Raw genomic sequence first — 17,192 nt, 5'->3', positions numbered from 1 at the left:
CACTTTGATTACGACATTATCGCCTGCTGCGCAGTTGAAGACGACAGCGCGTCAACGTGTGGCGTTCCACAGCTTGCTTGGATTTGTGCTCGGCAGGCCAACGTATGCAAAGTGGAGCCGGTTTCGATCGGTGAGTTACATAATCGGATTTGAATCGCAACCGTAGCAAGAAACAGATGTTTGTTTGAACTCTTAATTAGGAATTATCGTCGCCACATGCCAATGAGGGACGTCATCTACGACCAGCGAAAAACACTTCCTTGTTCGAATACAAATATATTGATAAGACTGATGCTAATCATAGCAGTTAAGTAAGGCAGTTATTGCGGTAACACAAATTATAGTTTGGTAAAAACTGCACATTAAATTATAAGAGTAAATTAATCACCACGATGGGATCGATTGGTCGTTGATCATCGATTTTACTTTCATGCCAAACGAGATACTCACATGTAAGTAAACATAAGAACACTAACCTTCATTAATAAGCCATCGAAGAGTAGCGCTCTAGCAATGCGGTTAACCTTCCCGAGAAGCATCTCGGCGTCCTCCTACGGCAGTAGTTCGTCAATAATGCCCACGATCGCAACGAAGAACCGGTCCATGTCGCCGGCTCTGCGCTGGTGGTGCTCTGCTGCTGTTGCAGCTTCATGGTGCATGCTGCACCTTAAGCTATTTACATATGCAACTATAAGTAGATAAATGTTTCTATGCGGTTACTGAGGAGAAATATTAATAACAGTGTCGTCAAGCGCCGAACGTAACGATCGATCGCTTCCTGATGCGATCGCGGCCGGCGGGGAAACCGGCCTGCAGCGAAATGGCCCCCAGCAGGACGTGCTCCTTGGGGTCATCTTTCACGAGTTCGATTCCGATGTCCACGATCGACACCGGCTGGGCGATGGACTCGAACGAGAGGTAGTAGTATCTGTTGGGGGAAAAAACAGCGACGCAAAATCGAAGAAATGATTTAATAATTTTTAAATTAGCATAAGACGTAAGAGTCGTTCCGGGTACTACGACGTAACGGATGAATATGTATTGATAAAGAAAGAGTGAATAGTCGGGGATGAAATGCGATTTATGGGACCATCAACTGGGGTGACAATGGGCCTGGGGTATCGCTCTCATAAACAGTCTGTAGGTCGGAAAACTAAATTATTCAAAAAGGTCAAAAGGATGAGCATTATACTGATTACATTATGCAACACCTTACCTTATTGGATATACTTTTATTTCATAAGATCATCGCAAAATTAGTAAAGAGCAAATTGAAGGAATATTTTGCAAAAGAAACTATAAATAATGGCCCAAAAAGAAATCAACCATAAATGAATTCAACTTTTTTTAATAATAAAAAAATCATGGAAATAGAAATTCACAAAACAGCACAGAGAAAAAAACACATTGAGATATTTCAAAACTGAATAAGAGTTGATAGGACTCCAATATGAAAGAGAAGACTCATATTTTTGACATCTATATTTTTAAAACATAAAACTAAACATCAAAAAGGGCTGTTTTTCAAGATTGGCCTAACATTCGTTCGAATTTGGATCAACATCAGGCCAATTCTTCAGACCGGTTTATACGCTTGTTCATACGTGCAGCACTTTTCAGATTTTATTTTCGATTTTAAACATAGTTACACACTTAACTCATTTTACCGTATTCGGTAAATTTTACCGAAATCTGAACAGCAGATCTGTTCGGTAGTTATTTTACAGATTTTTGTATTTTTTTTCCATTGTTCAACTGTCAAAATAACCGAAAATCAGTAAAACCATTTACCGAACAGTTCTGCTGTTGAGATTTCGGTAAAATTTTACCGAATTCGGCGATTTATTTTAAGTGTGTAGAGTCTTCCTGAAACTTCCTGAATACAATGTACCTCAACTCGAGATCGGCATACTTATTGGAAAATTTCTAGACGCAAGTGTGGGGTTTGAGTAAAATTCCTTCAGCGTGTGTTAATAAATTATTCACACATCAGCGTGTCAATCGGCGAGCAGCAAACCATGACTTTGGCTCTTCAAGTCAGACCTCCGCGGCGCGCACACTCATCCACGGAGAGTCGCTGTCATAACTTCGTTCCGGCCATTTAGGGCCACACATTTTAGCGATCCTGCCAGTCTATTTTTTGGATCCTGTCGCTGATTTCATTAGGTGAGTTGAACTCAAGTGGTTAAATTGTGACGAGTGATATATTTTAGTTTGCAAAATCACAAGACACGTCTCGAAGACCGTCGGAAAATGGTTTCTGGTTTGCAAAATCACAAGACGCATCTCGACGACCGTCGGATAATGGTTTGCCGAAAATCTAACTAGCCATCACCCGATAGGCAATCCTATTCCTTCGCTCGCAAGGCTACTAGAGAGTAGAGACCCAATTCCTTCAGGTATTCCTTCGGATATTCCTCAACGAATTCCTCTTGATACTTCTCCAGGAATTTCTCCAATTATTCCTTCAGAAATTCTTCTGGTTATTCCACCTCTAGGAATTGCTCAGGATATTTCATCCAAGAATTCCTTCGGATATCCGCCGAGGAATTCCTCCGGGTATTTCGCCAAAAATTCCTCCGGATATTCCTCCATTAATTTCCATGGATATTCCTCCTTTCTACCGCAAACCTGAAGAAATATTCAAAAGAATTGCTAGTGGATTTTGACTGTGAAACTGTAACCTTATTTTCGGATTGACTTTCAGTCACGGGTAATAGCGTTGACAGTTTTACTTTATTGCCGATGTATTGGCGATGAAGTAAAATTGTCAACGCTATTACCCGTGACTGAAAGCCAATCCAAAATTTAAGATCTAAAGGAATTTCTGTAGGAATATCCGGAAAAAACTCTTGGAGGAATATCTCGAGAAATTCCTGGAAGAACATCCAAAGGAATTCTTGGAAATATGCGGAAGAATTTTGGAGAAATATCCCAAGAAATTACTGAAGAACTATCCACATGAACTCCTGAGGAAATATCCCGATAAATTCCTAAAGAAATATCCCGAGGTATTCCTGAGGAACATCAAAAGAAATTCCTGAAGGAAAATCCGGAGAATATTCATTCATTCTTGTGGTGATGGTGGACATGATAGTTTGTTTACCTCTGTGCAGTGATAAAAATATAATGATTACGTATGAAAGTGTACCCAACCCAAAACGGCTCAGGCAGCAATCCAACGAAGGCGCTCAGAGCAAAGCCAAAAGACGAGCGGCCGTAAAGGCCAAACATCGTCTGGACGGAGCAGATCGCGGTGCAGAGGAGCCCGAAGGGTGTCGCCCTGGGAAGGCGACTTCTCGACTTAAAAAGACGAAAGGAACCAACCAGACGCAAGTCGACGGGCCGCAAGAGGGTACCAGCTGGCGGTGCCATCGGCACCGAAAATTCATGGCAGCTGGTCAGTAGGGCAAAGCGGAAGTCGAGCGTTTCTCTACCCGAAAAAAAGCTAAGAACAAAGGCGAGGCTTTGTTGGTGAAAACTGACAAGTATAAGTACATCGAAGTCCTTAAATCGATGCTGGCGGCTAAAAAGCTTTCGGCGCTGGGTCAGGACGTGTAAAGCGTCAGACGCACTGAGACCGGTAAAATGATCTTGGTTCTGAAACGCGGAGCGCAAGCTAGCGGGACGGACTTTAAAAAAAAACTGGCCAAGAGCAAGGATGTTATCGATCAATTAGGAATTCGCTTTCGATCATTTAGTAGTTTTTCAATAACTTATTCCAGAAGCTGAATTTTCTACAACTCTGCCTAATGGTTCATTGTTGGAATTCAACCAATAACGTAGTTTATTTATTTTATTTATTCAGACTAAGGCCGAAGTGGCCTGTGCGGTATATAAGAGTCTTCTCCATTCGGCTCGGTCCATGGCTACACGTCGCCAACCACGCAGTCTACGGAGGGTCCGCAAGTAATCTTCCACCTGATCGATCCACCTTGCCCGCTGCGCACCTCGCCTTCTTGTGCCCGTCGGATCGTTGTCGAGAACCATTTTCACCGGGTTACTGTCCGACATTCTGGCTACGTGCCCGGCCCATCGCAGTCGTCCGATTTTCGCGGTGTGAACGATGGATGGTTCTCCCAACAGCTGATGCAATTCGTGGTTCATTCGCCTCCTCCACGTACCGTCCGCCATCTGCACCCCACCATAGATGGTACGCAGCACTTTCCTTTCGAAAACTCCAAGTGCGCGTTGGTCCTCCACGAGCATCGTCCAGGTCTCGTGTCCGTAGAGGACTACCGGTCTAATTAGCGTTTTGTAGATAGTCAGTTTGGTACGGCGGCGAACTCTATTCGATCGGAGCGTCTTGCGGAGTCCAAAGTACGTACGATTGCCAGCCACTATGCGTCTCCGAATTTCTCTGCTGGTGTCATTTTCGGCAGTCACCAGTGAGCCCAAGTACACAAATTCTTCTACCACCTCGATTTCGTCACCACCGATGCAAACTCGCGGTGGGTGGCTCATTTTCTTCTCTTGAACCTCTTCCTATCATGTACTTCGTCTTCGACGTGTTGATGACTAGTCCGATCCGCTTAGCTTCCCTCTTCAGTCTGATGTAGGCTTCCTCCATCTTCTCAAAGTTACGTGCCATAATATCTATGTCGTCGGCGAGACCAAATAGCTGGACGGACTTATTGAAAATTGTACCACTCGTGTTAATCCCTGCTCTTCGTATTACCCCTTCCAAAGCGATGTTGAATAGCAAACACGAAAGACCATCACCTTGCCGTAACCCTCTGCGGGTTTCGGAGGGATTCGAGAATGCCCCTGAAACTCGAACTACGCACATCACCCGATCCATCGTCGCTTTAATCAACCGTGTCAGTTTATCCGGAAAACCGTGTTCGTGCATTAGCTGCCATAGCTGGTCCCGATCGATTGTATCATATGCGGCTTTGAAGTCGATGAATAGATGATGTGTGGGCACGTTGAATTCGCGGCATTTCTGCAGTACTTGGCGAATGGCGAACACCTGGTCCGTAAGGAGCGTTCGCCCATAAACCCTGCCTGGTACTGCCCCACGAACTCCCTTGCAGTTGGTGCTAGTCGACGGCATAAAATTTGGGAGAGTACCTTGTAGGCGGCGTTCAGCAATGTGATTGCGCGGTAGTTGCTACAATCCAGCTTATCGCCCTTTTTGTAGATGGGACACACGACACCTTCCATCCACTCCTGCGGCAAAACTTCCTCCTCCCAAATCTTGGTAATGACCCAGTGCAGCGCTCTAGCCAGTGCCTCACCACCGTGTTTAAATAGCTCTCCTGGTAGTTGGTCAACCCCAGGGGCTTTGTTGTTCTTCAGCCGGCCAATCTCCTCCTGGATTTCCTGGAGATCCGGAGCCGGTAAAATTATGTCCTGCGCGCGTTCTCCCAGGTCCATCACCGTACCGCCATCGTCGTCTGCCACATCGCCATTCAGGTGTTCTTCGTAGTGCTGCCGCCACCTTTGGATCACCTCACGCTCGTTCGTAAGAAGATTCCCGTTCATGTCCTTACACATATCAGGCTGAGGCACGTGGCCCTTACGTGAACGGTTCAACTTCTCATAGAATTTTCGTGCGTTATTAGCGCGGTACAGTTGCTCCGTCTCTTCACGGTCTCGATCTTCCTGCTGGCGCTACGGAAAATCGAGTTTTGTCTGTTCCGCACCCGTTTATATCGTGACTCGTTCGCCCTCGTGCGGTGTTGTAGCAATCTCGCCCATGCTGCATTCTTCTCTTCCACTAGCTGCTCACATTCGCCGTCATACCAGTCGTACCAGGTGCAGCGGTTGCGGTGCTACCAATGGCGGATTGAATATCTCTTCAGCCATCTTCAAGAGACGCTGCGCCTAGCTGCTCTTCCGTTGGGAGTGCCATTTGCTGCGCGTATTTTTGGGCTAGTCTACCATCTTGTAGCCGCCCAATGTTAAGCCGCGGCGTCCGACTTCGACGCGTGTTGTTGTGAGCGCAGGCATACTGCAACGAGGTAGTTTTCAGGTCATATGTAGGTAGGTCGGATTCAATATTCGCACTGCGGTAAGTGCGGACGTTCGTCGGAGAAGAATTTACCGTCGATTAGAACGTAGTCGATTTTTCCGTTTGGTTAAGTGATCTTCATGTAGCCTTGTGGATATTTTTGCGGGAAAGAAGGTGCTTCGGACCACAATTCCGTTGGAAGCTGCGAAGTTTATGCACGTTGCCCGTTATCATTCGATACGGTGTACAGACTATCCGGTCCGATGACCGGTATATACATTTCCTCCTTCCTACATGTGCGTTCATGTCGCCGATGACGATTTTGACGACCTGCAATGGGCATCCATCGTATGTCTGTCATGTCATCGTAAATCTTTCAGTAATCATTCTGAAATTTCTTTAGGAGTTCTTTCGGAAATTTCGTTTCTAGACGTAAGAAACTCGTCTGAAAATTCCTTTAGTTTTTCCTATTTTATTCCTAAATAAATTTCTAGAATAATTCCTGCAGAAATTTAGGAATCAATTTTGTCTGGTTCTTCTGAAAAAAAATCCAAAGAATCCTGGAGAAAGTTTCTAAGGAGTTTTCGAAGAAATTTACAAAGGCTTTTTCAGAGAATATTCGGAAGTAATCCCTGGACGAATTGTTAAGAAAATTATTTTGAGCTTTTAGTGGAATCTCTTCACTTGTCATAAGACGAGTTTGTACAGTACCATTTAATTCCACCACTTAATTGTACCTTGACAGATACGTATTCCGACCTCAACAGTAAGGTCGTCTTCAGTGTCTCGTACTTCGTCGAGTCAAGTACGAGACACTGAAGACGACCTTACTGTTGAGGTCGAAATACGTATCTGTCAAGGTACAATTAAGTGGTGGAATTAAATGGGATTGTACAAAGTCATCTTATGACAAGCCTGGATGTATGTCAAAAGGAATTCCTGAAAATTTTCTGAATTATTCCTGGAATTAATTCCTGAATGAGTTCCCAAAAGAATTTCTGTAGAATTTTCCATTTCCAGAGAAATTCCCAAAAAATATCCGAAGGAAATCATTAATTAACCTTTTACACCAACACTTTGGCTTCGTCAGTGTTAACTAGCATTGTTTAGATTTATTTCAAAATATTATATATAATTACAATGAATTATTGGCAGTGGCTGATTTTCTATCCGCCGCCACCACATCCAGGTGCTATCGTATATGCGCAAATAGCATTCGTTAAAGCATAAATTTGTATGGCGTAAGACATCTAACGCAAGTTTTCTCAAAATTAGGAACTTTTCATGAAAAATTATTTGGTACCGGTTGTGAAGGATGATGCCCGCTACTACGCCTACCAAATATTTTTTCGATTAAGGTGCTTAATTTTGAGAAATCGAACCTTAGATGCCTTTCGCCATACTGATTTCAGAAAGTTAACTCCTAGTGTGCCGCTGTAAGCACGCTCAAAGCAGGCGATTCATTATTAAAAATCAGTTTGATTTGCTTCTAAATTTTGATCTTCTTTGCACACTGAACACTGAGCACGCATGTCAAGCGGAACTGATGCTTTATTTCCTTTTTATTGAAGATTTATAGTTTTAAATCGAGTTAAAAAAATTCAATGATATGCATTATTTTTAATTTAACGATTATTATCATTACGTTTCAAGGACCGAAATGGTCTACGAAATGGAAGCACCAAAATGGACCCCACTTTCCCTTAAGGAAATTTCAGAAGTTTGGCGAAACGACTTCTTTCACGCGGCGAATAAATTTGAAAATGTTCGCCTGATAAGATATATTGATACAAACTTCAGACAAGCTAAGCTGTCTCTTGAGTGTACAGAAATGCGCTCGATAAGCTATAAACACGTAAAGGAACACATAAATAAATGTATACTGCCTATCATCGCATATAAGTCCCATCTTTGCTGGGACATATGGGACATATGGGACAAATATGCGATTGTGGGCAGTATACTTCATGGGAATATCTACCACAGTAGTCGTTAATTTTCTCTTAATGTTGACAAAAACGATTGTCAATTTATAGGTAAAATGTCCTACTACACGCTACTTATTTGTCTTATATAGGGCACGGTAACCATATCAGACAATTCAAAATCACATGTTTTGCGCAGATTTGCGCAGTTAAACATAACGATTTTCTGAAAGTATGCAAAAAATGCTACATGATGAACTAAAGAATTATTTTTATAACCCTTTTCTTCATAATTAAAAAGTATATTTAAAAAATTTACACGGGAAGAGAAAAAAATATCCCAAAACGGCTCTACTTCGAAAGAGTGTGGAGCCCAAAGTTTTCATCCAATATTTTTTCTAATAATATTTAAAAGGCTATAGAAATTAGGAAAATAACTTGATGTTAAAAATCGAGAAAAAAGATATTGTCATCGCGGAATCACTGTGCGACGTTGTGGTGAGGAAGGGCACAAGCCGCATGAATGCTTGTTGTACCGGAAGGCGAAAATGAGAAACTTCTAGCAGTATTCGAGGGGATCCCGATGTCGTGACCGGACGAGGTTTCTAAGCTCGACCGTTCGCCGCAACAATACTCAGCAAACTGATTTCCGTCGTCGATTCGTTCTGACACGAACTCGAGAAAACCAAAAACATTTGTGCGTTACCATGGAGCTCAAATTAGCTCAATACACGTTGATTCGAGTTACTCAATAAATGAGTGCATATCATTAGAACATATGTCAAATGCAGATTTCAAGGGATTGATGGTAATGGCATTTTGCTATTATAATTTTATCATAACATCTAATGCCAATCTTATCCACTACATTCTCCCCCTCCTCTACTCTTGAGGTGTTTTATTACAAATTTCATTGAGGTATCCTCATTGCAAATATCTTTGATCCAAGACAAACATTATTAACCAATCCTTATGAATCAATCTTCGATTGAAAATATGACAATCCAATACAAATCCCATCCAAATCCAATCCGCATCCAGTCCAAATTAAATCTAAATCCAATCCAAAATTAATCCGAATGCAGTCCAATCCAAATCCAGATTCAATCCAATTCCAATCCAAAACCAATCCCAATCAAATCGAAAGCCAGTCCAAATATAATCAAATCCAAATTCAATCCAAATCCAGATTCAATCCAATCCAAATCTAATCGAAATCCAATCCAAATATAATCCAATCTTAATTCAATCCAAATCCAACTCAAAATTAAATCCAAATCCAATCCAAATAAAGTCTAATCCAAATCCAATCCAAATTCATTCCAAATCCAATCCAAATCTATTCGAAAGCCAATCCAAATATAATCAAATCCAACTCCAATCCAAATCCAATCCAAATCCAGATTCAATCCAATTCCAATCCAATCCAAATCTAATCGAAATCCAATCCAAATATAATCCAATCTTAATTCAATCCAAATCCAATCCAAATCTTATCCAAATTTAAATCTAACTCAAAATTAAATCCAAATAAAATCTAATCCAATTCAAATTCAATCCAAATCCAATCCAAACCCAAATCCAATCCAAAACCAATTTAAATAAAATCTAATCCAAATTCAATCCAAATCAAATCCAAATCCTATCCAAATCCAATTTAAATTTAATTCAAATCCAATCCAAATCCAAAAAAAATCACATCCAAATCCAATCCGAATCCAGTCCGAATTAAATCCAAATCCAATCCAAATCCAATCCAAATCCAATCCAAATCCAATCCAAATCCAATCCAAATCCAATCCAAATTCAATCCAAAACCAATAAAAAAAATCTAATCCAAATTCAATCCAAATCAAATCCAAATCCTATCCAAATCCAATTCAAATTTAATTCAAATCCAATCAAAATCCCATCTAAATCCAATCCGAATCCAGTCCGAATGAAATCCAAATCCAATCCAAAATCAATCCGAATGCAGTCCAATCCAAATCCAAATCCAATCCAATCCAAATCTAATCGAAACCCAATCCAAATATAATCCAATCCAAATTCAATCCAATCCAAAATCAATCCAAATCCAATCCACATCCAATCCAAATGCAAATCAAATCCAATCTAAATAAAATCTAAACCAAATCCAATCCAAATCCAATCCAAATCAAATCCAAATCCTATCCAAATCCAATCCAAATTCAATTCAAATCCAATCCAAATCCAATCAAAATCCAGATTCAATACAATTCCAATCCAAAACCAATCCAAATCCAATCCAAACCCATTCCAAACCCAATCCAACTCCAATCCAAATACAAATCACATCCAATCCAAATTCAATCCAAATCAAATTCAAATCCTATCAAAATTCAATTCAAATCCAATCAAAATCCAGATTCAATACAATTCCAATCCAAATCCAATCAAAAATCAATCCAAATCCTATCCAAATCCAATCCAAATCCATTCCAAATCCAATCCAAATCCATTCCAAACCCAATTCAAATCCAATCAAAATCCAATCCTAATCCAAATTCAATCCAAATCCAATACAATCACAAATCCAAAAATTCAATTCAAAACCAACCGAAATCCATTCCAAATAAAGAATAAAATCTAATCCAAATCTAATCCAATACAAAACTAATCCAAAACCAAACCAAAATTCGATTCAAATCAAATCAAGAATCCATTCCAACTTCAGTCCAATTTTTATTTTTCTCATTGTGGCATATTTTTTTTCAACCTCTGCCCTTCCGTTAGGGGACGCTAGCATTCCTACCGGGGACGCTAGCATTCCTCATTGATTTTATTTGTTTTTCATTTTGCCTTTAATTTTTGCTTTCCTCAATGTGCCATCTTTTTTGCACCTATCTTGTCACCCGGCCTACTCCTCTGCCCTTCCGTTTGGGAGCATACCGGAGACGCTAGCATTCCTCATTGTTTTTTTTTTGTTTTTCATTTTGCCAACTTTTTTTGCCTTTAATTTTAGTTTTCCTCAATGTGCCATTTTTTTGCCCCTTTCTTGTCACCCGGCCTACTCCTCTGCCCTTCCGTCAGGGAGCCTACCGGAGACGCTAGCATTCCTCATTGTTTTTATTTGTTTTTTATTTTGCTAACTTTTTTTGCCTTTAATTTTTGTTTTCCTCAATGTGCCATTTTTTTTGCACCTTTCTTGTCACCCGGCCTACTCCTCTGCCCTTCCGTCAGGGAGCCTACCGGAGACCGCTAGCATTCCTCATTGTTTTTTTATTTTGCCAACTTTTTTGCCTTTAATTTTTGTTTTCCTCAATGTGCCAACTTTTTTTTTGCACCTTTCTTGTCACCCGGCCTACTCCTCTGCCCTTCCGTCAGGGAGCCTACCGGAGACGCTAGCATTCCTCATTGTTTTTTTTTGTTTTTTTATTTTGCCAACTTTTTTGCCTTTAATTTTTGCTTTCCTCAATGTGCCATCTTTTTTTGCAACTTTCTTGTCACCCGGCCTACTCCTCTGCCCTTCCTTCAGGGAGCCTACCGGGGACGCTAGCATTTTTATGTCATTTTTCATCTTATCTTCTATTTCTAACAATGCCTTCCTTCCTTACCTGACCTCGATAACACCGATATTCCGAAATTCCAGATAAAACAACAAACAACAACATTCCAACACTACCGGCTGCGTCATTGTCGTGACCGGACGAGGCTTCTAAGCATACAGAAAACGCAACCTTTATATGGACCCTTTCAGAACCACATTGAAACTACCGATGTGCAAATGTTACGTGACCGGTAGATATATTTCAAAAATATGAGCGGCCCATCTATATACATTTTTTTTCAATGGGTTATTAACACAAACTGAAGTTTATATAAGAAAGCCAGCCATATTTTTGTCTGATTTCATATTGAGGGTTGCCCGACAATAGTAACAAATTGAAAATGTATTAATTTATTTGGCTTGTTATAATTTCGTACAAAGAAAGTAAATTGAATTATATTATACTAATTTATTTTATATATAATATTATTTTCTCGCAAGAATTTCAAAACCAGCATAGAAAAACTGCATAGTTACCAAATAATCAAACAATAAGGTAACCCCACGAAAAAAATCACAAAAATTAAAGAAAATTCAGGGGGTATTTGAATAGCTGTGAAAGTTCAGGTTAACCGTGAAATTAATGAATTCCAACCGCGTAAAAAAAACCTGGGTGTAAACGCGTAAAAAAAGGCATCAAATACGGCATAAGGCATACTATCATGGGCTGGACATTTAGTGGAATAATCCAATGCTGACTAATACTCTAAGTAGTAGAGAGTTAGTTGAAACTAAATGAATTATTGAGATTTATAAGCGCTGCCTTGTCTATTTGTCTGATAAGAACATCACAATGCATTGTGAGCCTAATTTGACGCAGAACATTTTGGGTCGAAAAATGTGTTCGAATGGTGCAATGCTCAGCTTAAAAGGGAAAGCCAACTCATAATTTTCAGCTGTTTGTAGGTAGGAATCGAAGATTCTCACAAAAGTCATTTCGCACGAAAAATGATCATTCAATCCTTAGCACAATGGCTAAGAAAGCGAAAAGCCGACAAGCTGACGAAATAAATTGAACCGACTGAGGACGTTAACTGCATAGCAAATGTTAGGACGTGTACGGAACACACTTCATCCGTTCAGCTTCTTCGTCGTCAATGGGTCCCATTTATTTCGTCAGCTTGTCGTTCGAATTCAGTGGTGTTGCTACAGGATTGCAATTGGACATTTGAAATCGCCCCAGAATAGTTTCCACATACGCTTCTTGATCAAGAGAGATTGTTTTTACTTTATGTGTTTTTTTTAATCAAGAGAGATGTTTCTTTGGTTTCTAGTGATACGCATTCCCAAAACGTGCTTTGCTGGACCAATATCTGTCATAAGAAACTCCTTAGTTAAGTTATCCTTCAGCTGCTTTCGCCATCGTCGATAATTGGGGAAGATAAGTACATCATCGACGTAGATTGCGGCAAATAGAATTGTATTGCCTTCTTTTTTTGTTCCACACACGGCTCGACTGTTTCAAACCGTATACAGAGCCTTATTGAGCCGACAGACTTTGGATTTGTTACGATAGTCTTCAAAGTGAGGCGGTTGTTCCATATAAATTTCCTCGGATAGTTCTCCCTGGAGGGAAGTGTCGTGACCGGACGAGGTTTCTAAGCTCGACCGTTCGCCGCAACAATACTCAGCAAACTGATTTCCGTCGTCGATTCGTTCTGACACGAACTCGAGAAAACCAAAAACATTTGTGCGTTACCATGGAGCTCAAATTAGCTCAATACACGTTGATTCGAGTTACTCAATAAATGAGTGCATATCATTAGAACATATGTCAAATGCAGATTTCAAGGGATTGATGGTAATGGCATTTTGCTATTATAATTTTATCATAACATCTAATGCCAATCTTATCCACTACACCCGAGTCGAGCAGTCGAGATCCCTTATTGAAAAACCCAGATTAATCCACCTCGCGGTGATGATGCCTTTCTCTTGGATCGTAAAATGTATTGAAAAAATCACATAAGGAAGGTCATTAAAGCACTTTAGGAGAGTAGACCGCTTTTTTATCATTTGCATATTTTTGCATTAATTACTATGCATTGCCACCATTTTGTAAACAAAATCTATCAATAGTTCATAGTAATCCTATAGCCTTTCGGTACAAATTTGTTGTACGAGAAAGGCAAAAACGTAAAATTAACGCGGGAGCAAGCGCTGATAATTTTGATGTACATTTCTGTGCTGTATATAACCGAAGACCAACTCACCTGATCTCCCATCCATTAATCGCATCCACCAGAGGCAGCTTCAGCTGTGCCTTCAACTCCAACAGCGTAGGCCAATCTTTACTATCCAACAGCAGCGCCTTCATTTCATTTCGCCTCTCACTAAGATGGCAATCTTCCCCACCGCAAACGATCTTCACCGAATCGGAATACCGCTTATCGTACGCCTTCAGGATCAACCTCACATCCGCACTAACATCACTGCTCCTTTGAAACGCATATCCCACAACTAAATCCTCCCGACATGCAAAATCACACACAAACAGTCGACTGTTTCGATAGATATCCTCCACTCGCAAACACGACCCTCCATCTAAAGCCGTTTCAAAACTTTGCGTCCAGTAGATCGGATCAATTTGGCCATCACGCGGGGACGCGTACGGAATACTCGGTTGGAAGCCTTGCCGCGACAGATTGAACCATGAATCGTCCTGCTTTTTTCCCAACCTGTTGCGCATTTTTCCAGACCCCAAGCAGAACGATGTATAGAAAGGAAGCTCCGTTGGACCTCGAACGTACAAATATTTCCAAAGGAGATTCCAGAAGCGATCGTTCAGCTTCAGAAATCGATCATTGCACTGCATCTGGTCAAGTTTATCTCGTCGCATGGATTCTTCGAGTGATTCGTACGTCCATCCGGGGGCGAAGATCGCCGTGGAGAACTTGAACTCCATGACGGCAGCCAAGGTGGAATGGGTATCAAGTTTGGCGGTTTGACCACGCCCGAACACATCGATTCCCACAAACACGTCCAGCTTTCGTCGCGGAAAATAGTTGGTGATGAAATTCTCCGTTCGCTCCAGATGCTTTCTGGTCCAGGTGTAGTTCAGGAAGATACCATCACAAGCCGCGAAAAATCCCTGATTGAGATTGTTCAGCTCATTTTGCCAACTGAGGATACCCTTCTCGGTGATTGAATCGTACCAGATGATCAGGCTGTCGGGGATGCGATCGTGCGACTTCCTAGTCAAATAGGACACGAAGTCTTTGAGGCGTGTCATCTGTTCCTCCTCCAGGGCACACTCGATGTTCAACAGCCAGCCCTATAGAATGAAGAAGATTATTACTTACATGTAAGGTAAAAGCAAAACTTCGTCAAAAATCTCACCTGGAACTGACAAATTTTCGCAACGGTAATTAACGCGTCGGCGACCTGCTTCATAAACTCATCCGACTGCAAAATATCCTTCAGCTTTTCAACATTGCCGCCCTCAACGATGAAGGTGCCGATAACTTTGACTCCATTTTTGTGAGCGCAATTCAACCACTGCAACGTCGGAATCGTCACAAAATTGTGACTAAAGTAACAGAAGATATCCACCGCGGCCCAGTTGTAGAACCGATAGTCCACCCATTCCTGTCCCGTCGTCCCGTTGATGAACCGATCCACCAGGTAGTTTCCCTTGAAGTCGTGACATAGCAACACCTGCGGTCGGCTGCGATCGTCCACGAAGTCCGTCACTCCAGCATCGAAGTCGATCTCCTTGTAGCGGTCGCCAAGATATCTCGATCGGGACCGGGGAGTGATCGGCTGCACCAGATGCCGCCAGCTGACTGGATTGCGTTCGAACTCCAACAGGTCCTTGATCGTGTGAATGGGCTGACACTCGTGACCCTCTTGAAAGCGGTGTGCCGGGTTAGCACGATTGCGAACGTACGGATGGGACATCGAGAGAGATTTTCGATGGTACCGCCCCCGAAAATATGGAACGAAAGCAAAATCGGAAAAACGTAAGAAGCTAGTACGAATGCACGATCCGAACAATCAAACGGGACTGGGTCAACTGGATGCTGAATGGCATAGGCAGAGAGCACGCGCTATCGCATTTCATGGGAGGCGTCGGCTTCGACTGATATCTGGGAAATGCAAGATGCATCACCATTCGCCGAAGGCTTAACCCTATAACGGTTTCATTGAGATGAATGCCGTCAAGAATTGGCTATTTTACTCAAACTAGTAAAGTCATCCGGTAGTTAGAATATCTTAGGGGCCATCCAGAAACCACGTGGTCATATTTTTGAAGATTTTCAACCCCCCCCCCCCCCATGTGGTCTATCGTGGTCATTTGGCAGCCCCCCCCTCCCCCCCCCCTTTGACCACGTGGTTTTTTTTCAAGTACAAAAATTTAAAAAAAACCTATGTAACTAAAACATATGGTTAATCAGATCAATTTTGAAGATGGACAATTTCATCTGATTCAAAATCAAACTAAAACCCAGCATGGAAATTATAAATTTTCATTATTTCGAAGATTTTTATGATGTTATCATGTTGTAATGTGTATCAGGTATTAGGTTATCTAGAACTCGCATACCTTCGATGCATCAGGAGGATACAAAAAAATGCGGACTCGCGAATATGTTATAAAAATTTCGAGAAAAATTTGTAATTGTTTAGAAATTTTCCAAAATATCCCTATATTTTTTAATTTCTTTATTGGTGATTTTTTTAAATACATAATTGCAATTTTTGCTTTTACAAGTGCTAATTTATTATTGTTTTGTGGAAAATTTTCAACTGTTTATGGAAATTTTGCATTATTTGCAGTAATTCTATATTTATTTAATACTCATACCCTGATTTCTTTATTGGCAATTTCCAATTCTATTATGGAAAATTTCTATTTTTCTCTAATAAATAATCTAGAGCTGGCTCATCTCTCAAAATTTCTAATTCTTCATTGAAATTTTATTTTGATATTGACTCGTGGAATCCAATGATGCCATACTAAACATATTTTCTCGGTCACTCTGATGTCTTTCGAATAATTTCCCAAGGAACTTCTATTCCATATCTCGAATATGCTTCAGTCAATGGTCCTTTCATAAGCGACTCATAGAGGAATGAATGTATTATAAATCAATTATCATTTTGGAGTTCGGATCATTTGATTTATCCAATTAACCAAATTATGAATGATGTATGATATAATATCCCATTAGGTCCATTGGGTTGATAAAACAATTGTTATTTGTACAAGCTACTACAGACTTTTTAGTTAAAAAAATTATGTTGAGCTTTTTAATGGAATGTCTTTACTTGTCATAAGACGAGTTTGTACCTTCCCATTTAATTCCACCACTTGATTGTACCTTGACAGATACGTATTTCGACCTCAATAGTAAGGTCGTCTTCAGTGTTTCGTACTTGACTCGACTTAGGTTATACAAATCTTTTAGGTTTTAAAAAACGTCCTGGAAGTCGTAATGTTTGAACTACTTAATCATTCAAGTCCGTGAACCCAGTGCTTCTAAGGCCCTACAAAAAAGTCATAGTCATTGTGCAGCTTGATGTTGACTCAAGATAATTTTGGGTACCTTGTCTCTTGGATCTCATGTTAATGGAAATTAGGATCATATGCTTATTTCATCGGATTGGGTACATACCGATGATGAGGACATTACAAATGTCATGATTGATCACCCGAGAAGTCGTGGGCTGAACTTGAGAGCATTTTGGAGTACCTTGAGCATCTCGTATTCCTGAATATTAATCACTGGCTTAACGT

At 40.8% G+C, this 17,192-nt stretch overlaps 1 protein-coding gene across 2 annotated transcripts in view; it reads right to left on the bottom strand.

Annotated features, from left to right (window-relative positions):
* Positions 1-266: 266 nt before the first annotated feature.
* LOC134213087 (cytosolic endo-beta-N-acetylglucosaminidase) overlaps positions 267-17,192 on the bottom strand; it is a 37,961-nt gene continuing 21,035 nt past the window's right edge. The window contains exons 2-4 of one of the 2 annotated variants that reach the window (XM_062691683.1): positions 14,792-15,300; positions 13,666-14,726; positions 267-928 (exon numbers count right to left, since the gene is read on the bottom strand). In XM_062691683.1, coding sequence (XP_062547667.1) covers positions 748-928; positions 13,666-14,726; positions 14,792-15,300 — 1,751 coding nt within the window. In that variant the 3' untranslated portion in view covers positions 267-747. Of the gene's footprint in view, positions 929-13,665; positions 14,727-14,791; positions 15,643-17,192 lie in introns of those variants that run through there. The other variant, XM_062691673.1, reaches the window with a different exon arrangement.

The sequence above is a fragment of the Armigeres subalbatus genome, chromosome 1, assembly GCF_024139115.2.
Source record: "Armigeres subalbatus isolate Guangzhou_Male chromosome 1, GZ_Asu_2, whole genome shotgun sequence".
Taxonomy (NCBI): Eukaryota; Metazoa; Arthropoda; class Insecta; order Diptera; family Culicidae; genus Armigeres; species Armigeres subalbatus.
This window is presented reverse-complemented; position numbering and strand designations above follow the sequence as displayed.